Source organism: Nymphaea colorata, chromosome 6 (assembly GCF_008831285.2).
Source record: "Nymphaea colorata isolate Beijing-Zhang1983 chromosome 6, ASM883128v2, whole genome shotgun sequence".
Lineage (NCBI taxonomy): Eukaryota > Viridiplantae > Streptophyta > Magnoliopsida > Nymphaeales > Nymphaeaceae > Nymphaea > Nymphaea colorata.
In genome coordinates, this window is record NC_045143.1 from 1,711,662 (window position 1) to 1,738,742 (window position 27,081).

Genomic DNA, 27,081 nt, shown 5'->3' on the forward strand with positions numbered 1-27,081 from the left:
CTTAGACCAATTTGATAATCATTCTGTAGAAATTGATTTAACGCAGCCTGCTAGGAGAAATTTGATTACAGGTGATCAGAAGTGACAGAAGTATTTGAAGAAAAAACTTAGCAAAAGCTGGTTTCTCAAATATAGATGCACGATTTTTATGCACTAGTACATGATCTTTTCTAATTCCCTGGGAAGCTGGACGGTGGTTAATTTCTGGGCAATATCTCTTATTCCTGTTTACCTCAAACGAGTTTGCTGTTCTATCATGGGAAGCTTGGAATTATCTGTAACGGAAGCTTGTGTTGCACCAGTTTTGAGCAAAAATCATCCAACTACACGCTGAAAAATAATCTATAAACATGGAGTTCCTTCTGAGCATCTAATTCTTGGAATCCATCTCATATTTACCAGCAAATGTATTGCTGCCAGAAACTACGCGCTTTCAACAGTTCTAACTTCTAACTTCACATCAGATCCATGCTAATTGACTCTTAGAGATATTCTCAACTATTTTGCTTATGTATCAATCTCAATTCTTATTCTTGTTGCTTATGTATCAACTTTAATTTTCCTGTTGATGATTAGGATCCATCTAATATCAACAATGATGGGTGGGCCTTGGTTGTCATATATTTCAGCAGTTTTAGTTTCAACCTCATGGGTGTCATTCTTGCAAGCTGAAGCTGTGATTGTACAACCTAAGGGGTCGATGTGACACTTAGTTTTTTAAATTTCCAGTGAAGATATGAAAGGATTTTAGCAATATGTTGGATCACAACCTGTAGAATTAGCGTTCATATTTCTGGGTTAACTATCTTGGATCTTCAAAAGAAAAAGAAACAGACCCACTATGAAAGAAAAATGAAACTGAGTCATGGCCAAATTTCACAGGCAGGCTTGCAGACAAAGTTCAGGGCCTCAGGTTTGAGCGCCTCCGATTTACATCAAACAGACTTGGCGATGTATTTTCTTAAAGTTATAATAAGCCAAAAGAAATATAACCACTTCACTTCAAATGCAGTTGTAGACGATGGGACAGGTCTCCCGGTGGCCGACCCTCCTAAGGTAAAACACCTAAAATAGTTCAACAAGCGTCCTAGTTTGCTTTCTTTCGCTCTCTTATGGATGGGACTTATGTTACATCTCGATTGGAGTTTAGTAATAAGAGAATCTCCCACCGAGTGACCAGATGTGCTCTTGTTTCACATGCCCTTGTCCTCTCTCGTTCAAACTTATAGCTGGTGAGCCGCACATAAATGATAAATGACAAATGATCAGCTTGGTTGGACTTGTACAGCCAGGACATTCAAGTATGCTAGAGGGATCACGAATCTGTAGTCCTGTCATATATTGCAATATGAGCAACTGCAATCTACTGAAGGATCTCAAGAACTACCCAAGAGATTAGCTGATAGATACTTGATCAGCGTCCCACTGAAATTCAGTATTCGGACAAGTACTTATTCAGTAATCTGCCAATTCGCGATCTTTTCACATATTCTTGTTCACTTTCATAGACTCTCACGTCATTAGCGCTAATAATGACGGCAATTTTATCATTGAGAGTCACTTTGAGCTTGTAAATCTAAGAATATGATTCCGTATATGATTTGCATGCAAATCTTTCTGGAATTCTCCCGTGAAGCCTAAAGTAGTTGAAGGTGGAGGTAGAAGAAGCGAACTGGCCTCTGATCAGTAGTTTTACGTCATTTGCTTTTGTTCATTAACAATGATTGTTTCTTGCGCCAAGTTCCAATTACAATTCTGCAGCTTGACAAGTGGAACGCTGACTATTCCGGACCGAGCATCCCATCAAAATCACTGTGCCTGGACACATCCTTAAAACCGCAGTGGGCTCCCAATAATGGCTGCCTCGTGAAAAGGAAAGGAAATTGCACCACCATTGAAGCTTACAAAGTAATAATCCTGCCGCTTTCTCCATCACTCAATTGTACTCATTCTAAATTTGTCTGCAGACTGACAAGAATGAACGGTAAGCATAGCACTTGCTTTGGTGGGCATGGCCCCCTCCGGGATTGATATCTTTCCCTTTCCTTTTCTTCATAATTTTTGTTATTTTTATTTTATCTTGGTGAGACCCCGTATAATATATGGAGGAAGAATATTTTGCTTCTGCTGTCTGCTTGACGGATCGGATATCGGCTCAAGCACCTAAAAACACTCTGCTTGTGCACGGAATAATTTTGTCCTAAAAAATTAAGCTTTACAAGATTCAGGAAACCAAGTATAAGCAGTAGGTCTTGTTTCATCTTTAAAGCTTCACGTCTGCCATGAATAATTACGTTGCAGAACTAAGCATCGAAGGCCTGGTTAGCTGAAGAAGTAATTCATCACATTGAGGCATGATCGGCACCCATCTTCCAGATCAGATAATAGACTGGCACAATGGACATGGAAGGTTAGTTGCTATGAGCCACTTCAGAGTTTCCAAACCGGAATTGGGTGCAGAAATCAGGAGCGTCCAACGGAGAAAGATATAAATGAGCTTATCTTTACTTAACAGTACATTGCCATGGTGATGAATCTGCGGACGGAAGTTAATTATGTGGCTTACAGCGAAGAAAGGATTGAACCTTTGATTTCTTTGAATTGTTTAACGGAGCTTCTCTGATGACATCCAAAATTCATGGCGCGGTAGTGCTTCATTAGGAGATACCTTGCACTATATATGAAGATTTGCATATGAAAGAAGGGTTTACCGAAAAAATTATACAGACTTGGGAATTGATAAGGGTTTTCTCAACGACAAAGTTAACTTTCCGTTTTAGGAAGTAACTCAAATACAGAAACAATTAAACGAGACTCCAATTCGGATGATCCGCCTGCATCCCTTATTTGTAGACGAAGGAAATGGTCTAAGTCAAGATTTGTCAATACTTGAAGCAGCTCAAATATCATGTGAACTTTTGTTTGGTTTCTGCTAACTGCATCCTAGTCCATTGCTGGGAACTTATTTCTATCTTAAATTCGTTTCCTCTTAAGAAAATCAGTGTTGAAAACCTACTCATGAAAAGCAATAAGCACCAACCAGCTTCTTGAAATCTACCATTTAACACTCAAATATTTGTAAAAAAGTTCGTCTTCCAAACCAGCTTACGCAAGTGGAGATGGGGTATGTATGACAATGTTATCAATATCAGTATGAAAGGAATCATTTTGCAAAATGTTGCAGAGAATTAGTCTAGAGAAATTAACTGAAAATATAAACGGAAAAATTTTATGAAAATGATTAGATGAAGCAAAAACAAGATCTTGACCGCCCTGGGTAATTCGGTACGATGCTGATTTGATAAGTAGAGGGAGATGCACCAAAAAACAAACTGAGCAAATCAGCCGAGTACCGTTAACAATCAACTCCAGCATCAACGAATTGCTTAAAACCTTACGATGACCATCCTTTTGAATTTATTGCAGTCTACTGTAGTGAGTATAGATGAACAAATCATAGTTCACATATAGTACATTTGTAAGTAAAAATTGACGCTAAGCTAAGATGCTGAATACATATATTTTCATATACACTGGTGTAGCCTACTTTCTGAACCAAGGGCGACTCTTTGGTGGCCTGTTATTCCTCCCATCCCACGCGCAAGCCCAGAAGAAAAGAGACATCCAGAAGAAAACAGCAAAAAATATCCTTGCTCTGTCCTGAATCTGATGCATGGTCATTGCCAAGCCTGTAACAAGCAAACGAAGATGGACAAAGGTCATTCAAGATGCATCGGTTCTACATCAAATAGTATCACCAAATTCTTCAACAGGACCAAAGAGACAAGAATTGACACATGGCAAAACGAAGAGAACATACAGGCAAGACAATTACCAGAGCCAACAGTAGCTACAAGCAGTAGGATTTAAAAATGCTGACGCACCATGTTAACCTAACCATTTATGTCATAGGTTTACAATAATAAGTTCGAATTCTTGAGAGAGAGAGATAGAGTGTTATTATCATTATCCAGTGCACTATACGTGGAGCCTGTGCAACACAGAGGAGTAAATTTCAATCCTACGCATCAGATATGGGGATTAGACATATAATCATTTTGAAGTGTTTGAAAAGAACCTGAAGGCCCAACCGTTGCTCAAGCTCAAGGACTAGGTCACCAAAAAAAAAAAAGTGGTGGAACTCTTAGCAGGCTAGCTATCATCTGAATTTCGTTCCTATTCATCTCTGTCTCATACCATACATTCGATAGGCAGCTAGAGACAGCCAGAAGTAGATGATGATGCAGAGTTAGAAGATTCAAAACGTGGGAGATGAGCTTCTTAAAAGAACTATTCATCATACTACTTAAGAGGGGCAATCACATTGTAAACTCAATGAGCAACTTAAGAGAAGAATTTGGCAGATATCAGCAGCAGGAGCCTAAGAAAGACTCCATATTCCATGAAGTTCTTCCTTGAATGAGGTTAAATCACATAACACCTGGATGACCAAGAGCTGAAATATCTGGAGTTGGGTAAAACTTGAAATCTAAATAATATGTCTCTGTTAAGTACTTTTAACACCTAGGAGTTGCAAGCCAAGAAAGTGGTGCCAGTTAAGTTTCTCGCACACACTACTGAAGAGGATGAACAAGTTCCTCAAAAAGCTGAAAGAATCAAGAAGGCCTAACTCCTATCAGATGCTTTGGGATTGAATGCATCATGGAGATAGCAAGGAACATCCTATCTAAATTGCTCCAAGGTAACCCTGTTGCCTCTTAACGGAAGAAAATAACAAAGATAGATTTTAACATCCCTTTTTCCCAGTGGTGAAAATGGCAATCAAAGAAGAAGAATCTAGTGATTTATCATGGAACTTCAACTCAAAATTTCTCCTCAAAATAACCAGTACAAGTAATTGAGGCCTAAAGATACTCTACCAAGAACATTATTGTTTACTTAAAATCAACTAATTTTTCCCCACTGCAGCTTCTAAATGAATTGTAGCTACTCACTGTAGCAGAATGTATCAAAAAGTAAGTAATTGAGGAATGAAAACTCACACAAGCTTAAGGTACATTTTTGGATACCTGCAGTAGAAAAGTGACCACTCGGTCAATATTTTGTAACTGCGCAAATAGCCCTGCATAATAAATCAGACTATTTCTCCATATTCAACTGACCCTCGATATTGATCAGCTAAAAAACACACAAGAGCCATTGGAAATTCATCCATGCACAGTTTTCAAATCCTGACGTCATTAAATTGGGAGGGTGAATCCCGAGCAAGAAGAAACAGAGGCCTTATTACATTCAAGGTAGCCTCTGCCAAGAAAGTGCATATATTGATCTCCGTTGAACCAGCCACAGAAGAAAAATTTCCGAAGGTTTTACATGTTAGTTGCTACTTTTTATGATATAAAACTGTTAACCACTGTTTCTCATTCTGCCAAGTTGTAGACAGTTGTCCAGAGCCAAAATATGTTCTCGTCATGGGCTCATTTTATTCCTTGACCCCTTGTAGGTATTGAGTTTCACGGTTGAACAGTTGAACCACCTTTCAAGTCCGTCAAACCATGTTGCAGGTTTTATTGACAACAAATCCTGATCACTCAGGCGAGTGAGCAACTGAAAACACACTTAGGTCTTTACTTGACTAGGCATAAAAGACATCCGCCAAGACTGTTTACTCCTAGAGAGATTGAACCCGGAGAACTTAGGTCACCGAGCAGACTTTCTAATGATGATGAGGGGCCAACATGAGATCAGTGTCTCAAGTTACATTTTTCTCAGTCCATATTGTCAAAATATCTGTTAAGGCCATTCCCCACCATCATAGGAATGCAGCAATTACCAATTCTTCTAATCAAACTTTGGGTGCTAAGGACTTGACGAAAGAGAGAGATGGCAGCAATCTTACGCAGGACATGAGGTTTCGCCAACATCTCCTACATATAAAGCTAAGTAGCATGTCCAGGATGAATATTACAGTCCAGCAGGGGCATTGAGGGTGAAGGCTATTTGCCATCAAATTGCCACTCGAGGTCCACCAGACCCTTCACCAACAGTCGCCTAATGTTGCAGCTAAGATTGTAAACCTGCTTTAGGATAACATAACTTGCAAAACGAGAACAGTAGTCAAACCCAAACATATGCTTAGTAGACGGATGAGCATATCATACCATTCCCAACAAATAGTCACCAGTATCTACTCAGTCATAACACAAAAACGTTCCTCGTTTAAAGAGAGGAAACATTTCCCGACCAAAAAGAGACTTCCTCTACAAGCAAAGAACTAACGACTGAATTGCAACAACAATTCCTTGTTCTTAAGAAGCCAACTCAACTTACAGAAAAAAGCAATCAAGACAATAAATAAAGTCAGAAGTTGCTGCCCAACTAGACTTTATGGGTTCCTAGCGATTGAGTCCCAACCTGTGATTTGCGTCTCGTCATTTTCAGCTAGACGCTCCGTTCCCGTGGACGAAGGACCATCTTTCTCTTCATGGCAGTTCGTTCTGTGGCGGGCCGAACGGTTGGGTCTCTGAGGAGGAAGAAGACCAAGCAACGAGGAGCCTACGATGGGTTTCCCACTAATCCCTCCCGTGAGGCGCGACGAGTGGAACGTCGATGGTGACAAAGAAGGGAATAAACCCCGAGAACTGATGCAGCAGGGTCGCAGAGGAATCTGACAGGCCATGGCATTACATCCCACCTCCTTCTTCCTCTTCTTCTTCTTCCTCTGCTGCTGCGACTCACAGGTGCGGCTGCGGAAGGAAGGCAACGGTGGGGGCACCACCCTTCTCGGCTCTGCCTCAAGGGCAGCAACCGGAGGCCGGTAGCGTGTCGGGACTCGCATCTCCCTGCTCCTGCTTGGCCATCCAAAATGCAACACGCGTCACGCATCTCCTCCATGGATCGGGTATGATACAATATATCCAGGTCGACCATAACCGAGGTTTGCTTTCATTACATGGACGGCTTTGTGGCTCATCATGAAAGCTTCATGAAGAAACTTGGTTCAAACTTTCAAGTCTCAACTGAGATCTGGATTTCCTTTTTCAATTATAAAACGTCTTAACTATTCTACTTAAAGCGCCTATGCTTGCTTAGGCTTATGTAGAGAGTTGATACCAATCAGAATCGAACCAGCAACCACTGCCCGATATACTACTTAGTTTTGGTTATGATTCTTCATTGTATAGTTTCATTTCATGGGATTGGCTTTGTGGAGTAGGCTTTGATTATCACGATACATTATTAGAGTCATGACTTTCAATTTATATAATCTTTACCTCGGTGAGATTTATATCTAAACAAGACAGAGAACTCACACTTGAGATGAGAGACCTGACTGCACTGGTTTGACGGTATTTATGACAGCCTACTCAATCTTGGAAGGCTATGAGGTGAAAATTTCTTGGACTCCAAAAACCTTCAGCCAAGCAAACCAAACCAATCTTAATTATATCTTTTGATTTAGCAAGAAGAGTATTTCATCTTACTACTCAGTTGAGAGATGCAATGCCACCATTCTCCCCATCCCATAGGGTATGGGAACTGTTTCGATGCCTCAAGGTGACCCCTTCGTATGCTTGCATATCCGTATCCCTCCGTCCTTCCCTGTTTTTTTATGACATGAGGAGTTGACTCCATGAAACTCGAAATGGAAACTGATTGCTTGCCAGCTTAATTATCTCCAGAACATAAAGTTTGAACACGAGAATAGCCATGAGGAATAGAAACAAGTTTATACGGCTTTTGATCCAGGAAGTATGTTTAAGGGGTCTTATAATTGGTTTAGAAAAGGTTTATCTCCGAGTTTGCTTTCAAACACAAACAAAGATATCCGGATCGATATGCGTTGGTGGCTTGGCTTCTAAATGATCGCATCGAGAAACAAAGGGTTACCTAAAGTTTCTCCACTAACAGAACCTGGTGAAAAATCTCTCACTATCACAAAAGAAAAAAGATTACAACTAAGCAGACTTTCCAACTGCCACACATTACTTATTGTGTGAAAGCAACTCATTTTTTAGTATCAACTCGATGTGATGCTTTTGAGATGCAAGTTTGACATTGTTGGACTTCACTACAAAATTGAAAATTGTTAGGGAAAGATTTTCAATTATATTAATAGAGTTGGATCTGATCAACTGATTGATAAATATGGCCTTATCCTTGTACTTACTAGGCATCTACTTGCAAAGTAGCTTTCTTATATGAGAACTTGTTTAATTAAAATAGCTTTCTTATATGAGAACTTGTTTAAGTATGTGATAAGCAACTGTAGATATATAATATGTATACATCTTGTCTCCTTGTCAGTTTTGCGTTCTTTTTCATTTTTCGACTCTTTAACTTGAAAAAATTGGGAGTTAGGCTGTACATATATGAACCCCAGTACATAGAAAGTTATCAAATTTAAGGCATTTGTAATTTTTATTTATCCTTTAGGATGGCCACATTGACCCCCAATGGTTCCACTTAACAAATAAGAAGTGAAGTGTGATTGTAATTGGGACAATTAATGTTATGGCCTAGCGCAAGGGCTGCACCTTACTGCAAGCTCTGATGTCTTGTTTGATGAGTGCGACTTTGGTTGAAAAAAAGTCGCTACCCTCTCAAACACGCTTTTCTACATATATATATATATATATACACGTTTATTAACTTTAAAATGTTGATCTAAATAATGCTAATTACATGGATTCAAATAGGGATAGTCATGCTAAACTAGGAAGAAGCTGCATTTTACTTGGATATAAAAGATAATTATCACGAAAATAAAGGAAAAAGATTGAACCCCAATTTTCAAGATTAAACCCTAAACTCAGAAAGAAATAAATTAAAGCTCCATGCATGCATTTGTTAGTTGTTTTATCATCTTCAGTGTGGACTGATGGATGGAATTTGACATTACCCACCCAATCGCACGCTCAAAAAGTTATTTGTTAGGTTACTATTGTACAGTCCTTTTTGACTTGTTTCCATTGGGGTATCTTTTGAGAGATAATGACATGGATTTGTTGCACCATAACTTTGCTGAAGTGACAGGCACTACATTCCTAATTTAAATCTGCACATCTCAAAATATTGGAATCTTGAGATTGGATTAGAAACACCCATATGCGCCCTCCTGAGTTTTGGTTGCAAATTTTTATAGTTTTAATTTTAAATCAACCTTCACACTAGTAAAAAAAATTCACTTCTGGTAGCTGAGGTTATATGTATGTATGTATATATATACAAGCATATGTATGAGCACTTTAATTGCTGTTATATCTCAAAGCTGGACCAGCATTTGTGTAACAGTGCCGTTTCAATCGGCTCGATTCAAATCGAATTCATGCCAAAATGGTTGAATTCATTATACAAAGATTCGCCCACTTTTCAAACATCTTGTATAGGATTTGTGGATTTCTCCATCTGAATTTGGAAGAAAAAATCCTCCAGCCTATTACAGTATACTGCCTAATGCATTGCATCGACAGTGTATTTAATCTCAACCGTCCAAGGTAATGCATCGAGTGGCTATGATTGGATGAAGCTCAAGATGGCCGAAAAATTTTCGGCCCCTCATGTTAAATAAGGTGCATTTGATCCCTAGCAGATTTGAGGGGATATGAAGTCCTTGTTATGTAGAACCAGTTGTTTAAACAAACAGTGGATCCCCACAATAACTGAAAAGGTGCCTCAAAAAACCCTGGTTCTAGGGTTTCTTTTGTTTTTGTTTGTTTGTTTGTTTTTTTTTTTTTTTTGGATTGCGGCCCCGAGGTGGGGGGTTGGTCAGGTGGAGAGCAGCGGACCTCCGATTCATGAATATGAAATCTCGGAGCTAGATCTTTGACCCATGGATTTGAGATCCTGGAGTAACAAACACACCCTTATTTTTTTTCTTAAAAATAAATGAATATGAAATCCTGGAACTAGATCTTTGACCCATGGATTTGAGATCCTGGAGTAACAAACACACCCTTAATTTTTTCTTAAAAATAAATGAAATATTTTGCATCTAAGAAGCTGCTAACTCTCACTTTGTTCACAATTCATCCAACTACATTTCTGAATTAGCCAACCCTATTTATTTTTTTCAATCTTATAACAGTAGTGCAATTCTTTATCTGCGCCTTGGGAAAAAATGGTGGCTTCGTGTTGGAGTCACATAGAAGATGCTGTTCTTCACTTTTTGGCTATATCATGAAGAAGACAGAACGCAATAAAAATATGAGGAAGACAACAAAGTGGAGTTGCCAACAACATTGACCACCGCACTTGGAATTAGATTATGATGATCTCTAACATAGTTCATCCTGATTAAACTGAATTACATGTCCAAATCAGGATGATGTTCGATCCCAGGAAGTGAGACGGAAAAAGACGAAAGCACAGAAAAGAAGTTAGACTAGTTGGTGTCGCCACAGTCTGAACATATGCCATTTTAATTTCAGGAGCATGCACCACATTAATGATTGTCTTTGGTAGATGTTGAAAAGTTCTAGATGTTATTCCTGTTTCAGATGTGATTTCAGGAAGATTGGTTTTCTCTTTTAAAATTGTTATTCAGATGTGATTTCAGATGATCCTTCCCCTCATCTTAAGGGTTAGGAAGTTAAGCCTGGAAATTTCACATGGGTAGCTGTGGATCCATTAGAAAGAGAGTCAAGCTATGTTTATTCAATTGGTTTTTTCCTTTTCTCAAACTTCTTACTATAAATTATATAAGTTTTGTGAACATGACAATTAAGAGTAAGACCATAGATTAATTAGCTCAACACTGTCATTATGTTGCATGAGTTTTTCTTTGGTTTTCAGCTTGCATTCATTGTGAAAAAAGGTAATTGAGATTAAGAAAACAAACAATTCTTTATGTTGGCATGCATCATACAGTTTGACAATAAAGAAAATGCACTTTAGCTTACTGGAACATGAAGCCGTTGTCATTTAATATCCACTTCATACTCAAGGTGCCAAAGTCTTTAAAGCAACAACATTTAATGGTTATCACTCATCAGGCCACGTTAGCCAACTAATGTCTTAATATTTAAAGCTTAGTGATGTCGAGTTTTAAAATGTAAATCTACCGAGATAAAAAGTTAGTCCTGACTTGAGGTGTTTGTCTGCAAGCTAAAGCTTAAGTTGGAAGTGTCGAAGCTTTTGCTAAGAAAAGTTCTGTGCTGCAACTTCCTTGCATGCAGACATTTTTCTAAAAGAAGTCTCGCTTTTTGGAAAAAATATCTCTTTAGGCCAACCCTTATCAAAACAAGTTCTAGTTTTTTGGATCTTTGCAAAAAACTAGGCAGCTCAGTTGGCTGAGAAATGAGAATTTAACTGATGTCATGTCATCTTTTTCAACACTTATCAGCAAAAGTGAGGCACGTATCAAGAAAACGAAAATGTAAGGTACTTTTTGAAATTATAATCAACAGTAGCATTGGAATGATAATTTCAACAAAATTGGGCCTCTTTTTTGCAATCATGTGTGCTGACGTGGAAATAAGTGGAGCTGGTCAGCCCGTCTTTATCATTAAGATAAGAGAAAAAACCTGAAGCGGCCAGATTTAATCGAATCAATGACAAACCGACGAAGAATACCCCGTCTGAATGTTTAAATTCTTTTTTTAATATTCTAAGAATTTTATTTTTTATTATTTTAAATACTTTTGTTTATTCTGTCAAGAATTTTGAAGAACTTATTTTTTCAGTTTATACAACAATTAAAAACATATAAGGTTAGATACTTGCCTGAGATACTCAAAGAGGCTGAAGTCCCTCTCGATCATGGGATTCAGTGTTGTTTGGTGGAAAACAAGAGACCCATCAAGTAGAATGTCGCACATCCTTTGTTTGCAATATCAAGGAATAGCACTCGCAAGAATCGAACTGATGACCGAACTTGACAACCCTACAATTCCCTTTAAATAGCTGAGTAGTTTCCTTAGATTATTGAGGAGAATTGACTATAACTGAAAGCATCTTTTTAAAGTTATTATTTTAGCATCCAAATTTGGTTTGACTGAGAAACTGATTTCTGCAACAGCCTAACCTAATAGACAAAGGCCAAATTCAGTTCATATTCATCTGCAGATAGAAACTGATTGGCATCTTTTTTTAATGTCATTTCTAGCATGTGGGCATTCTTAATTTAGTGAATCACTGCAATCTAATTCGTCATTGTTCAACAGTAATGTTCCCTATAGCATTAAAATTAAGGTGTCCTGTCTCTTGGGGATCATGGGCGTTTCACTCATTATTTTGGTTGTTCTGTATTTCAGGAATGCAAATCTCTGGGAAAGTTATATATATATATATATATATATATATATATATATATAGAGAGAGAGAGAGAGAGAGAGAGAGAGAGAGAGAGAGAGTAATTATGTAAAAGATTTAAACTGACGAGGCCAGGAAGTTGATGATTTCATTCACCGCAAGGATCTTGTTTCACTTTTACATTGGCAAAAGACCTGATTTAAGGTAATGAGTTTTTTGAAACCATACCAATGAATCAATTCAATTACAAAATGAGGACAATTCTTGTCAAACTTTTTTTCTTTTACTGTCGATGAATATGCTCGAAGTGGGGATCCTATGCTTATATTGATATAAATAAAACACTAAACAAAAATTAAGAGGGTGGCACATCAACGTGTGATCGAATCAAGCATTAACTGACAACATCTGCATTTTTAATGTCCTCTTTGGTTGTTGCTCTTGGTCCTGAGATTTGTGAATTTAATATCATGCCTTTCTCATCCAAACTTATAAAGCTTTTTTTTTTTTTAATATAAAGAAGTAAACGAGGATGTCAATTATGGATCTTCTGTTTTTTCTAAGATCCTTGATCAAACTCCGCATTTATGATACTTTTTTAATTAGAAAAAAGAAAACATGCTACACCAATTCATCAACCAAATTCTAGAGGTAGTTAAAAGGGATTTTAAAACATGCGATATGACAATGGCTTCACATATTTTCAGTGGCGATGACGCTCTTTATGAAAATCCATGACGACGATGATGGCGTCTCATATTTACTGGACCATTCAGACGTCCTGATCAGAAGATTGTCGGGGATCGTCCCCTGGTTTGTGATCCCAATTTGGGGTTCTCCATTTGACGTGGAGAGGAGATGGACAGGGAGGGGTCCCCTGACTCTCTGACTCCCTCCCGAGTGCCTAGCCCTTCCTCTACGGCGAGAAGCAGAACGGAGGAAGGCCTGGACATGTAGAAAAGATATACCAGCGGTGCACGGAATTCACCCGCTTATACCAACGTGAGACGCCCTTTTCCATCAACTCTTCTCCAACTCAACCTCTCTCCTTCTTTCCTTTTCTCCTCCACTTCTCTTTTCTTGATCCGTATTGACTCGCCTTTTTCTTCGTTCCCCACCTTTCCTTCGGTCCTTCCCCTTCCTCTTCACCTTTTAAGCTCAAGAAAGTGCAATTGCCATTTGCAGTTCACTCTATGGTGGCCACTCCATTTTCTGGTGTTCTCTCTCTCTCTCTCTCTCTCTCTCACACACACACACACACACACACACACACACACACACACACACACACACACGCCCGCACGCAGGCACGAATAAAGAAATTCTGTGAATACGGTCTTGTCTCCGTAAGTTTTTGTGGTATCGGTCGTCTTGCATTGAACATTGCTGGTTTTAAGGCTCTTTTCTTGTAAGCAGCTCCTTCTTGTTCTTGTTTTGATTCCTTTGCGAAGGAACTCTTCTTTCCATAGAGTTTTATTCTGTGTTTCACGGTTGTTGGGCACTGGACATCCGTCGTGCTTTTACGGTTTTAGCAAACTGATTGGGTTGTGTTCTTAATTTGGTTTTAAGGAATTTCCTGCACGGAGCCGATTGACTGTTGCTGCTTAAAGGGGGGGAGTGAAAGGTTGGAGATTTGTTGGTGCCCAAATTTCTCCTCCGCTTTTCTTTCTTTACTTCCTTGCATGAGCGTCGGGTGGGGTAACGTGAAATACTCAAGATGGTGATGAGGAAGGTTGGCAAGTATGAGGTTGGGAGGACGATCGGCGAGGGCACCTTCGCGAAGGTGAAGTTCGCCAAGAACACGGACACCGGCGAAGGCGTGGCGATGAAAGTGCTTGCCAAGAGTTCGATTCTTAAACATAAGATGGTTGATCAGGTACCGTTGATTTCTTGCTTCACGTGGGTTTTAGTTTCTGGTGTTGCAGGTGTTTTTAGTTTGGGTTGAACGCCTTCAGTCTAAAGGTTTTTCGATCCTTCGTGTGTCAGATCAAGATGGAGATATCTATCATGAAGCTTGTTAGGCATCCCAACATTGTGCGATTGCATGAGGTAGTTGTTCTGTGCAAGCGCCGAATTAAGTGGCTGCAAGTGTCCAATAATTCTCGTATTAGAAACTGCTGGTTGTTTATGATTGTTTTTCTTGGTTTATGTAAACATCCTAATCTCAGGAAATGCTACTGCCTCATGATTGTTTTATAGGTGCTTGCAAGCCAGACAAAAATCTATATCATTCTAGAGTTCGTCACTGGAGGAGAGCTGTTTGACAAGATTGTAAGTCAGATGAAGCTACACCTATGTAATCTTAAGTTACTTGATGCCAATGCTAGTATCATATATTTCAGAGTCCTTTTATTCGCAATAATTCTGATAAATGGCCCTGTCCCATCAGAAGTTTCATGGCAATATGGATCTCGTGTTTTTAAGTTAGATAGAATCGGTTCTATCATACCATGAAGGGTTTGCACTAGTTCAATTGCATTTACCTCGGCAAAGCTTAGTTCCAGTGAGTTAAGTTATATCTACATGCTAATAAGAATTGGTTGCGATGGTTAAATTCGCTGTGGCACATAGATCTAGAGTTGGCATCTTCCTCTTGTATAATTTTACAGACATTTGGGCAATTGCGTATGTGGCTAGTCGAGGCTTGCACCAAGTACAGAATTAGCTCCCTTTTTATAAATACTGCGCCAGACACTTGAAATGGTTAAGCTGGTAGAATAGTTCTAAGCTAAGATGCACTGAGATGGGGTTGGAAAATAGGTAACCTATTTCTAAGTTAATATGTAGTGGGATGGGGTTGAAAAAAAGGGAACCTATTTCTAAGCTAATATGTAGTGGGATGGGGTTGATAAAAAAAGGGAAGCTATCCCTTCTCTATATTAGCAAATGATCCACATCTTGAATCTCTGAGAGATTTATGATCTGGTCGTTGACCATGACACATGAAATTTTGTGCATGCTACTCTTAGAAAAGTTATCATTGCAAGGTAATGGTGGAAAGTTGTTTTCAGTTTGATTTGCGTATATTATGTGGCACCTAATTTTCCAATTTTTTTGAAATTGAAAACTTTCTTCCTAGCATTGACACTCATTGAATCAATCGACTGTTCCCATAGAGTTTTACTTGGAAGAGGCTAAATGTACAGGTTCACCAAGGGAGGCTTAGTGAGAGGGAATCTCGGCGATACTTTCAGCAGCTTATTGATGCTGTTGAGTATTGCCATAAAAAAGGAGTCTATCATAGAGACCTAAAGGTGATTTTCTCACTTCTCAAATTCCTATTTTCCAATATCATTATTTCTTTGCAAACATTATCTTTTCCAGAGTATAATGAGTTCGAATGTCTTTGTAGCCTGAAAATCTTCTCCTGGATTCTCAAGGAAATTTAAAAATTTCAGATTTTGGGCTTAGCGCACTACGCCGACAAGTAAGAACTGCAATTTTATTTCTGTTTTACTAACTGATTCTAGAAAACAATGCAAATAACACACCTTTGTTCTCCTTTTCCATCTTCACCTTTAGGGTGTTGAACTTCTCCATACAACTTGTGGTACCCCAAACTATGTTGCACCTGAAGTAAGTGCTCCTCTTGTCGCATCTACAACTTTGCTGTTTTTTTCCAAAATATGTTTTTTGATATGCATGTCTTGCATTATGATGAATCCATATGCTGCTATTGGCTTAGTTGTGTAATCTAGATGTGGTTCATATTGCATGCAACTTATCGCAATTTTCTTGATTGTAGGGATAATATTATACCAACAGCAATAAAGATGCAACTAGTACTGACTTGATAATAGAAAAAACAATCCCGTAAGTCAACGGTATGTAAATAATTGAGTTGTTTATGAGGAAGATGCAAATACAATTCCTGATAAACCATGAGCCACATCTGGAAGTTACTGCATTAATGTTAGTTAAAATGTTGAGAAGATGGTTACCCAAATGCACCACTAGAAATTTTCTATGTCCAGTTTCAGTGTTTGCATTTTGACATGTATATTGTTGTTTGTGTGGGTTTCCTTCAGTAGTTGTACAATAATAAAAATACCAGAAAAATATGAAAAAGGTTTAAATTGAATCAGTATTGTTATTCAGTTTCAGATTCAAAATGGGATTTTTTTCTCACAGGAATAAAAACCAAACTAGTTGCTCTGGATTTTTTTGCTTCTTTTGAAATGATTACGATTTTTTGAATTAACATTGCAGTGTTTGTTTGTGGCCTTTTAGGGATTGCATAATAATTTTGGGTTGTGATTTTTATGCTTCTTCTAATATTTGAGACAGATTTTTGCGATTGTTGATTTGTTGTGTAGTTTTTATATTTTTGGGCAACACTGCTTTAATAGGCTATATAACCTCTAAGCCTTAAAACTTCTGTTATTTATATCAGTAATAGTTTTATTAATTCTGAAATGTAGGGTTTTTTAGTTTCCTATATGCTAAAATATGATGCTTATGGTCACCTGTATTTTGCTGGACATTTATGTTGAGCATAGTAATTTTCTATTCTGTCAGTCTCTCTGAGCCTATCTAGCCCATCTAGCCCAAGATGTTTCCTTGCATTGTTGGGTACTCATTTTTCCTTTTTACTGTATAGGTCGTGTTTCATATTTCTATATTGACAATGCATTGCATTTTTAATATTAAAGGAGACATGTTGTGATTCTCCTTTCACATTCTTGCTCAATCTAAGGTTTTAGAATTTCTGGAGCATCATAGCAGTTTGAATAGAGGCCACTGCAGTAAGGAAGCGTACATTATTAATGTGTTCTCTAAGAAATAAGAAAGGTCTACGCTTGTTTGTTGCTTGTTATTGTCTATACTTGAAGTTGTCATATGTTACACAGCCTATGCTTGAGATTATTGTATGTTTAGATTACTCTCCTCTTTATGTGATACTGGTGTTGTCATTTGTGTTTCACCTGCTTGATTTGGTCCCAAAGAGATTTTATCCACTGCCTACTTGTTTAGGTGCTCAGTCACAAGGGGTATGATGGTTCAGCTGCAGATGTCTGGTCTTGTGGGGTTATCCTTTATGTTCTGATGGCAGGATATCTTCCCTTCAATGAGACTGATCTTCCAACATTATACAAAAAGGTACAAGCCCTTTACTGGGACAAATTATATAACCTCATCCAGCAAGCTTTATATGCTATTCTAGTGTTGTGCTACTTCTGCTAGAAGTTATGAATACTTATGCTTGCCAGTCTGGAAGCTCTGGTATGCAGCATCTTAAAATTACCAAATTAATTTTATCTATTTTATGTAAATGTTTTCTGTTGCTTTAGTCTTTTCAATTAACACATGTTCACTTACTTTGGGTGTCCAGAATGATGTTTGAAGTCAGTTTCTTAGAATTTGATCCTTCTCTAGTGGAATTGTGGATGTCTGACAAGTGCATTCCTCAGGTCCATGAGATTGTGCATCACAGATACAACCTTAAAAAAAATTTGCATTATAGAATAAGACTGTCCTTTCATATGTGCATATGAATGTTGCTTTATGAACTTTGTTTTGGCATAGGTTTCATATGTGTGTATTTTGTTGTATAATTGTGCGTGTAAAGATACTTGTCAGGAAGGTAATAGTTTTCTTTTTTGGCTCTTCTACAGATCAATGCGGCAGAATTTTCTTGTCCTTCATGGTTTTCCTCTGAAGCAACTGCACTGATAAAGAAAATTCTGGACCCAGACCCTGATACGGTGAGGCTTGGTAAACTGTTTTATTTTGTTATTACCATGTCTTGATACAGTGGTACTTTAAATTTTTCTTCAAGTCCTTGAGAAAAGGACATATGTTTGTTAAATTTTAGCCACTGAAATTGACAAAATGTGCTTCTTGCTGGTTTTATTAGTGCTCGCCGATGTTTTAAAACCCAGTGATTTGGCACTCATTTTATCCACTATTGCGTTTGATAAAAGAAAAGAACGATATACAACTTATCATTTAGACATAAAAAGGTTGTAAAATGACCTCATTACTCGTATGTTTTGGAAAAAGTCAAATTAACATCAAGTAAAGCCATGACTAGGTTACATTTACTCATGTAATAGCAAGAAACTGGACAATTAAGCTATCTTGTACTTTCGTACTTCAGCATAATTGAGTATCATTTATCAACATTTCAATGAAAAACCACTCAACAAAAACAAGCTTGAAAGTCAAGATATTTAACATTTACAACTATCCAACAGTTAACAAACTCAACATGTATTATATGTTAACTGAAAGTCTGAAACTAAGTCCAAAAATAAAAATTCCAATGTTTTCAGCAGTGGCACAAATATTACAATCTTTTCGAAAATGTCATGATATTCGCCAAAAAAAAAAAAACATAAAAATAAGAAAAACGCAAAAAAAAAAATCAATTTTTTTTAGTGATGAAAGTCAATTTGTTGCATTTTTTGTTGTTTTTTTCACATTTTTCCTGTTTTTAGTTTTTCTCTTTTTGACATTAGTATTGTCCATGGATTCAAATTTAAACTTAAACTGAATTATTTATCATCGTTTTCGTGATCATTAAGACATTGTTTTTAGTATTTTATATCTATATTTTTATTTCTTCTTAGCAATTTCTCATTTATTTCACCTAATTTTTAATTTTTTTCGTTTTTCAAAAATTTGCTGAGATTTTCCTGAGAAAAACAACTTTGCCAACAAATATCAGAGAAAAACATCACTATTAAAGCCCGATAATGATATTAACAATGGCCGCATGATAAGTAGATAACTGTACCTGAATTTGTTGGGTCTAGTTAGCTTTAACTTTTAATTTGCATTTTACAATTTGTAAATTTAGTAAGTGAACAGTAATCCTATCTTTTAAGTTAACATTCCAGTATATAGAGGAGTCACATCAGCAATTAAGTCATTAGTGCTACTAACAAATCACCACTTTAATTACAAAGAACTCAATATGCAAAGCAATATTTTGTAACCAAATTTTTGGCGAGTCAAACCAGTTCTAGCCGAGTCGAATGAGTTAACTCAGTAAATCAATCGTGTTTTGGCCTTTTGGGGGAGTCAAGCAACTTTTGTGCGAGCCTTTTCAACTTTTGGGCGAGTCTTTCTGAGCTTTGGATAAAACCTAGCTCCTCTATTGGGTTGACTCAATAACACGGGGGAAGTTTTATATGCCCTTGTGCCTGAGGGGCCGTTTGATGGCCAGAAAAAAATTTCTGGAAAAAAAATTCCAGAAAAAAAACTCTGGAATTGAAGAAACGGAAAAATTTTTCCATTTTTCCAAAACCGGTTTGTGTTTGTTATGGAAGAAAAATTTTCCTAGGAAAAAAATTCTTTGTTTGATGGAGGAAGAAGGGAAGAGAGCGAAAGAAAAAGGGAAGAGAAGGGAGGAAGACGAAGAAGGAGGAGGAGGAAGAAGGGAAGAGGAAGGAGGGAAGAGAAGGGAGGAAGAGGAAGGAGGAGAAGGAAGAAGGGAAGAGGATGCATTTGAGCGACCAGAACCCAAAGAAGAGATTCCCAAGCTCATCTCTGGTGACCGCGAACCCGCTGCCGTGGCCGATGCCGCTCCTACGATCGATCGTAAGCACGTTCTGAAACAATCAAAAAATAATTAAAACACCAATGTTAATCTGACATATAACAAAGAAAAAGGAAGACATCACGAATTTTGGGAATACTATATGGCAGAGAAAAAATCCAACAGAGACTAGGGAAAAAAATAAGACACATCAAGAAATACTAGATGACAGCAGGAGTTGATTTCGGAAGCTTTATGAACACTGGACAAAGCAGGAATGGGAGAGAGGCAATCAATCAGAGAAAACAGCGCAGAAGCACCCTATTGCTAGATAAAAACAGACGCACATAAAGAGGGAAAAAGGGACCATAGAATCACCCACCTGGAGCTTCCCTGTGGTGAAGAAGATGATCGAAGGTTCACTACTTTGCCTCTTCATAAGATTCGATTCCTCTGTTTCAAGCTTTTGGGGGCGATCAATCAGAATAAATAGCAGAGGAGAAGCGAGCAGCGTGAGAAGCAAGGATCATCGCAGGAGAAGAACAAGCAACGATAAGAACATGGAAAGTTTAATCTATACATTTCGTGGGTATTTCCCCCAACACAGATGAATCGGTACACAGCTTGGGGTTTTTCCTAACGCAGGAGTCAGCTTGGAAACTGCGTTTTGGGTACAGCTTTGGGTTTTCCGGAAAGGAGAAAAACGCCGAAACTTGAAGAAGGGGAGAGCGAGCGAGCAACTGGAGAGAGCGAGAAAAAACCAAAAATCTGCGAGAGTCTCGCAGAGGAGGCTGCGGGGAGCGGGAGAGGAAGACGCGGGCGAGAGGAAGCGAGAGTGCCTAACGGGCAAAAAAAATTTTCTGGAAATAAATTTCCACCCCTCCGGGTGGAAATTTTTTTCCAGAAAAAAATTTCCGAAATGATCGTAACGGTCGATTTTTTTTTTCCGCGTTTGATAAACCGGAAAAATTTTTAAGATTTGAATTTTTTTTCTCCAGCTACAGTATATTTCCGGCGTATCAAACGCCCCCTGAAGGAAAAATTTCCTTTTCATGACACACATTTATACACCCAGATACATATAGACATCTATATATATGGCCCTTGGGATCAGAATACTTTTTCCCCATTAATCTCAACCATTTGATAATATGACCTAGCAACTCACAAACTGGCACATGTAAAATATCACTTAAATAGTTAGTTAACATTTACCCCTTGAGTTGATGGACTTTATAGCCACCAGAACTAATATGATTGGACATTTGAGGTCAGTGCATACAAGTGGTCATATTCCATGAACCCATGTGATGCAAAATGCGCACACAGACACACAGAGACAAACACACGTGCTCAACCAATGAAAGCTATAGTGTCTACAACGATGGATTTCAAATGTTTTTCCTTCAAGAATGGATTTTCATTGTTCAGATTCTACATATTAGATTTTGTCATTTTTCTATTAAGCTTATATATTGTACTGCATTATAAATCTGGTCTTTATGGCACTGAATGTGAAAGTAGATAACCTTTGTGTTGTAACGTAGATGCATTCTAGGCTATTGGTTATTTATGTTCTTGAAGAAATATTCACAGATGTCAAGGCACCATAATCTGAAATATTGTTAAATAAGCGATGGAGATCAAAACTAAAGGCTACTAATTCATGGTCATTGGTTGTAGACATTACTCCTTTGATTGCATCCTTATCTTTCTCCACATGAAACTTTATTACTGGTTCTACTTCTGTTTCCTCAGTTATGGTTCTATGTATTTTTTATAACTTTAACCTTTGACAGCGTATTCGGATTGAAGACATCAAGAATCATGAATGGTTTCAGAAAAACTATGTTGCTGCTGGACATGGTAGGGATGAAAGTGTTAATCTGGATGATGTTCAGGCTGTATTTGATGACATTGAGGTCTGGTTCTTGTCTTATCACGTGTTTTTTCCAAATTATCCTTGTTAAGAGTTACTCTATCACAAGTGTGAGCTTTTTCCTGTAATTATTCTTGATACCTTGATGCAGATTCTTGATTGTGCTTAGCCTGTTTACTGACTTGTTAGGATAAGTATCTTTTTCAGGCTTAATAAGCATGTTCTCATTTATTATTTAAGATTTGATTCTTATTTAAGACATGAAGTCGTGCAGGACCAATATGTTAGCGAACAAAGAGGCAATAATGATATGGGTCCTTTGATCATGAATGCTTTTGAAATGATTACTTTATCACAGGGTTTGAATCTTTCAGCATTATTTGACCGAAGACAGGTAATCTCACAATCTCTCTTGCAATTTTATCTTTTTCTTGAGTTTATGTACTGTAGTTATTTATTTTGAACTGGGGAAAAATTTGGATTGGAAAGATACGGAAAGAAACTTGCCTTTCAAAGCAGAAATTATCTTTCTGTATCAACGTTTGTTTGCTTTTCTTTTGTTGTAAAATTGCATAATTTGATGCTGACATCGTGAACTGTTTCCTATTTGGTTGAGTTTTGCAAGGCTTTGTCATTTTTCCTTTTCTTTTCATTTATGTTTGGGGAATTCTGTAGCAAAAGATATACCAACTTTTTTTTTCTGTGATTTCTTCCTATGATTTGACATGTTTTTTGGTGCCAGGATTATGTAAAGCGCCAAACCAGGTTTGTTTCTCGTGAACCTGCCAAAGTAATTATATCGACCTTAGAAACTGTTGGCGAATCTATGGGGCTTAAAGTTCGTGCTCGTAATTACAAGGTATTCTTTGTTTTGCTCCTAAACATCCATTACTCTGATTAAAGTTAACAAACATTGGATGGTTATATAGAAAAGCAAGTAGCCTACGCACCAGTATATGGATAACTCAATAGTCTCTCTCTCAATTGGAATGAAATGGAAGAAAATGACATTGTTGTGGAAAGGACGAACATGTTTATCAGGCTTCCCTGTTTCCTACAGGATTCATTAACATAGGATATTTTAGGCATTGCATGCCCCAGATTAAGATCGGCGAGTTAAGGCCCCAGGATCTCATATCCATGAATGCCAACAGGGTTTTAAATCCTTGTTTGAAAGATGCATGGGTTACAACAGGAACCTTTAACCCATGCATCTTTAGTAAAACCATGGATGTAAGGTGGGCCCCATATCATATCTGACCCTTGGACCTGAAATCCAGGTAAACGAATGTTCCCTTAGGTTTTTTTAGTCCCTTTCTTATGGATTGTCTTGGGATATACTTGTGTTCTTCTGCAATCCATTCCCTATAATTTTGCTGCATTATTTTGTATTGGTCCTTCCATTGTTGAGCAAATTTTTTTTTCCTATTTTACTACGTTCTGTGTTTCCTTCTGTCCACAAACTACAAAGTAAACTGAATGTATAGAAATGGCTATAGTAGAAATAGTCATACCTTCCATGGCAGAACCTGAAATTTAGGCTAAGAGAGGCACTAATACATAATTACATAGTAAAGTAAAAGGGAAATAACTATAGATTAAACCAAACAATGTTTACAAAGAAAAAAAATATGAGATGTTAATCTCAAAGTAACAGGCCTATACAATCTAAATGCCACTATGTTCAGAAAAGAGTTTAAAATTTAAATGACCACAAACTTGTGTACAATAAAAAAAACTTAAGTTGTTTCTTCTTTCAGTAGAATTTTAGTTTTAGTTTTATTTAACCTTGTCAACTCTTTGAGCATAAGAACTGAAGAAGAAAAACACACTTCTGAAAGTATAATGTGACATTGAAAGGCCTCCCAGACAACCTTAAGATCTTAATAGTGTAAGAAATAATCAACACACTTGTAAAGAAATAAAATTATCTCAGTTTCACTTCTCAATGTCTTTAAGTAACAACCTGTGCTATGAAGTAAATTTGACAATTCGTGCCCCTTGTGAGCCTTTATTCAAACCAGTTTGAGTGTGTTGTAGGATTCAAGACAATTAGACAGAGAAGAATGAAGCCCTTCAATACTAATAAAATATTTCTTTCTTTTACTTTTAACATTGAAGGGGGCAACTTAATAAGATATACTGGTCCAGGAGGGCACCCACCAGGCAACCGCATCTGGGACCCAGCCCCTCCATTATCTTTAATATGAAATATGGCTCCATCCCTGCATACATTCAGAGTGAGGGAAAAAAAAAAGTGTTGGCTTATTGTAAGACCTTGGACATGCATTTAGGAGCGAAAGACAAGTTTCAACCCTCCCCATGAGGTTCTTGAGAGGACTTAGGCCACATGGTTTAAGAACCAAAAAGGAAAAAAGGGCCCATGACACTTTTCGAGTGATATGTTGATCCTACCATACAAAGCCAGCCTAACCTAAGTTATTTACTTTGACTAATTTAAAAGGAAATGGAAAGTCTTTCTCAGTGGTCTGTTTCCACCGGAAGGGGAAAAAATGATTGTATGGAAGCATATGGTGTCTTGGCAAAATTTCATCTTATTCACCTTTTATAAAATGGTTCATGTGAGGTAAGGACTATCGTTTCATCTAATTTTGGCAGTTAATGTCACGAAAGGATGATGACTGTTAACCTCAGGGATTAACACAAAATGGCACATTGTAGAAAACGGTACAAGGGATAGTCTGTTTTGCAATAAAGTTCGTCAGCCAATGATTGCATTTGCGAGAAACCCTTTATTTTGATTTGATTGGCAAGGCAGGGAATTCAGTTGGTAAAACCTTTGAGGTCCCTCCTGCCCAGTAGCGGTTCATGCAGCTCCAAGCCTGCCAATGTTTGTCAAATAAATGCTCTCTGGCACTTGTTGACTTGGTGACATTTTATCAATTATCGCTTCTCCCTGTAACATCAAAAGAGAAAGGTCTGGGAACTTTGGTTGCTTATGGCTTCATTGTTGCACTTGAGTGATCCAAAGTGTTCTCGAGGATGGATGCTTTTCTTGTTTTATTAAATTGTTACTCTTCTCTTGGTTGCCTTTGAATAATGGAGTTTGAAAATGCTTTACAGTTTATATTTGTGTAGCAAGCTTTAGGTCTCTATTGTCAGAAACACTAAAAGAAGAAAGAAAGTAAAAAATCAATCTATGGATGATAGTTTGGTGCGTGTGGCAACTTAGGAAACCACTCCATGTTTTGTTCCAAAAGAGCATGGAAAACAGAACTTTGCAGAACAAAGTGAATTTTGTATAATTTTATTATGGCACACCTGCACTTGCCTGCTACTTGTGTTACATGCATGTCGTGGTTGGCATGGGATTTTTGTATACAAGAGTTTGCAGTGGGATTTGTATATGATGGGACATCAAAATTGGGGCATCCATGTGATATAGTTGCTAAACTTGGACCTGGCCCTATGTGCCATATTTTGTTGGATCGTTGCATTTGCACTTTTGGTTCATTGATTATTATCTTTGTTCACCTACTGAGAGACTCTCTCATGGTTTGCAGATGAGACTAGAAGGAGTTTCTGCAAATAAGGCTGGACAGTTTGCCATTGCACTAGAGGTAGTTTATTTTGTAGTCTTATTTTTAAATGTTCATGTGATTCTTTTTCAAAATATGTGATGTTCATGTTCAAGACTAGTTATAGAAGCAAAGACCAATCACATAAAATAGAAAAAGAGAGAAGGCAAAATTCCAAAGAGAAGTAGCAACCACTACAACTAAGACAAGTAATTGAGCTAAGTGCTCTGAACAGCTAAAACAAGCGGCTCAGATAACAAGCAACACACGTTTAATATCTTAATGCTCAAGGTAACAACTACTCCAGTTTCATAATTTCATTCCGAGACCAGGCCCACCTTCAATGCATCAGATTTTTTTTTTGTGATGGGCGAGTAACCTTAACCTGACATATACCAGATTGTGCATGCTTATCATTGGACTCTTGACCTTATTCATCTTGAAGTCTAGTCCAACTCCCTAGCCAGGTTGATGGAGCTCTTGACCTGCAAATTTAAGGTCTCAACTATCTCAACTATCACCACCAGATGATGAATGGTCGGCTGCCTGGTGCATTTATATTGTATATTATTTATTCTACATGAGACACTGACTATGCATGGTTTCGTTTTGACAGGTCTTTGAAGTTGCTCCAGATCTTTTCATGGTGGATGTTCGAAAGGCTGCTGGCGACACACTTGAATATCACAAGGTCAGTATTGTGCATTCCAAGTGATGCATAGCATATTAATGCCAATTTGTCCTGAAAAGATTAAAAAAAAAGGAAATGATAGAAGGGCTCTGCTTATCCAGTAGGAGAGACAAATGAAAGTTATCAAGTTTACCGGAAGTTATTGGTTTGAAACTCACATAGTAAGTAATGCCTGCCCGAAGTTTGAACCTGGGCACTCCTTGGATTGGAAGAGCCTCGAGGCTTTCACCAGTTGGAAGGCTGTCAACGTGTGGTTAGAAATGGAAGGGTTTGCCTCTTAGCTATCGAGAGAAAAATAGGAAGGAAGAATGAGCTTTCCTGAATGCTGAAATGAACAAATTTTCTGGAAGCTATATTTTCAATGTTTCGCCACTGATAACCTCAGTGTGCTGATGTTTTTCTGCAGTTCTACAAGCAATTCTGTAGCAAGCTGGAACATATCATATGGAGCCCGTCAGGCATTTCATCTAAATCTGAATCACTTAGTAGAGCTCCAAGTTGCTAGTTGCCTGCCCAACTATTGCCCAGCGAAGGATGGATCAGCTTGATGGTTTAGCATCGAAATGTAACTTGTCACCCTCGCCTGTTTCAGTCTACCGGGTTTGAGATGGTGATGGGAGGTGTATATTTCAATAATGAATGTATTGTTCGTTGACAGTTTGTTATCAATTTATAGCATGTCGCTGCTTCCGCGCTTTCTGGCATTACATGCCGGAAAGTGATGTATAGTTCAGCTCACTCGAACGGTTCTTTTTTGTAGAAATGCAGAACATGACGCTTGGTCTTAGAAATGTATAGTTTCATGCAACTCTTCACGTTTGTTCTGGGTGCTTGTACTGCTCACGTACGTCTTTGGACATGCACAGATACACATAATAGCGTTGCACTCACCAAACTGCGGTGATAGAAGATACAGTTCGATGAATGTGAATCCATTGTAGAAATGTCATCAAGTGCGTACTTGAAGCCACTTTCATTGAGTTACCTACCTGGTCATTACTGGGTCTTGGCTGCAGGCAGGGAATTCCATCCCATCAGGGCGTGGGAAATGGAGTTTCTCTGTGTTAGGAAGTCTCCTTACCAACTGTTCTGGAGGTATGGAGTGGCCACCTCCAGGAGAGGGAAGCTCCACCATACAGATAAGATGATGACAGGGTGGTCTGGATAAGGTGAAGGGAGCGAATCAAACCTGAGTTTATTTTCAACAGGGTGAAGGTGCATCATGAAGAGGTGCTCACACTCTGCATGCTTTCTAGCGGGGCATGATTTCGTAAAG

General features: G+C 38.0%; 2 protein-coding genes across 3 annotated transcripts; one reads left to right on the forward strand and one right to left on the reverse strand.

Annotated features, from left to right (window-relative positions):
* Window positions 1-3,382: 3,382 nt before the first annotated feature.
* Window positions 3,383-6,831, reverse strand: LOC116255606 (uncharacterized). The gene is made up of 2 exons (XM_031631478.2): window positions 6,376-6,831; window positions 3,383-3,689 (listed from the first exon to the last, which is right to left on the reverse strand). The coding sequence occupies exons 1-2, from the start codon at window positions 6,797-6,799 to the stop codon at window positions 3,544-3,546; spliced, it is 570 nt and encodes a 189-aa protein (XP_031487338.1). The 5' UTR covers window positions 6,800-6,831; the 3' UTR covers window positions 3,383-3,543.
* Window positions 6,832-12,937: 6,106 nt separating this feature from the next.
* Window positions 12,938-26,613, forward strand: LOC116255512 (CBL-interacting protein kinase 24-like). 2 transcript variants are annotated; one of them, XM_050078497.1, is made up of 16 exons: window positions 12,938-13,215; window positions 13,371-13,428; window positions 13,783-14,089; window positions 14,200-14,262; window positions 14,413-14,484; window positions 15,360-15,467; window positions 15,566-15,640; window positions 15,736-15,789; window positions 17,188-17,313; window positions 17,829-17,918; window positions 21,496-21,618; window positions 21,850-21,969; window positions 22,318-22,434; window positions 25,100-25,156; window positions 25,731-25,805; window positions 26,212-26,613. In XM_050078497.1, the coding sequence occupies exons 3-16, from the start codon at window positions 13,931-13,933 to the stop codon at window positions 26,308-26,310; spliced, it is 1,338 nt and encodes a 445-aa protein (XP_049934454.1). In that variant the 5' UTR covers window positions 12,938-13,215; window positions 13,371-13,428; window positions 13,783-13,930; the 3' UTR covers window positions 26,311-26,613. The 2 variants fall into 2 exon arrangements, with proteins under 2 accessions (XP_049934454.1, XP_031487220.1); XM_031631360.2 differs by lacking the exon at window positions 13,371-13,428.
* The last annotated feature ends 468 nt before the right edge of the window (window positions 26,614-27,081 follow it).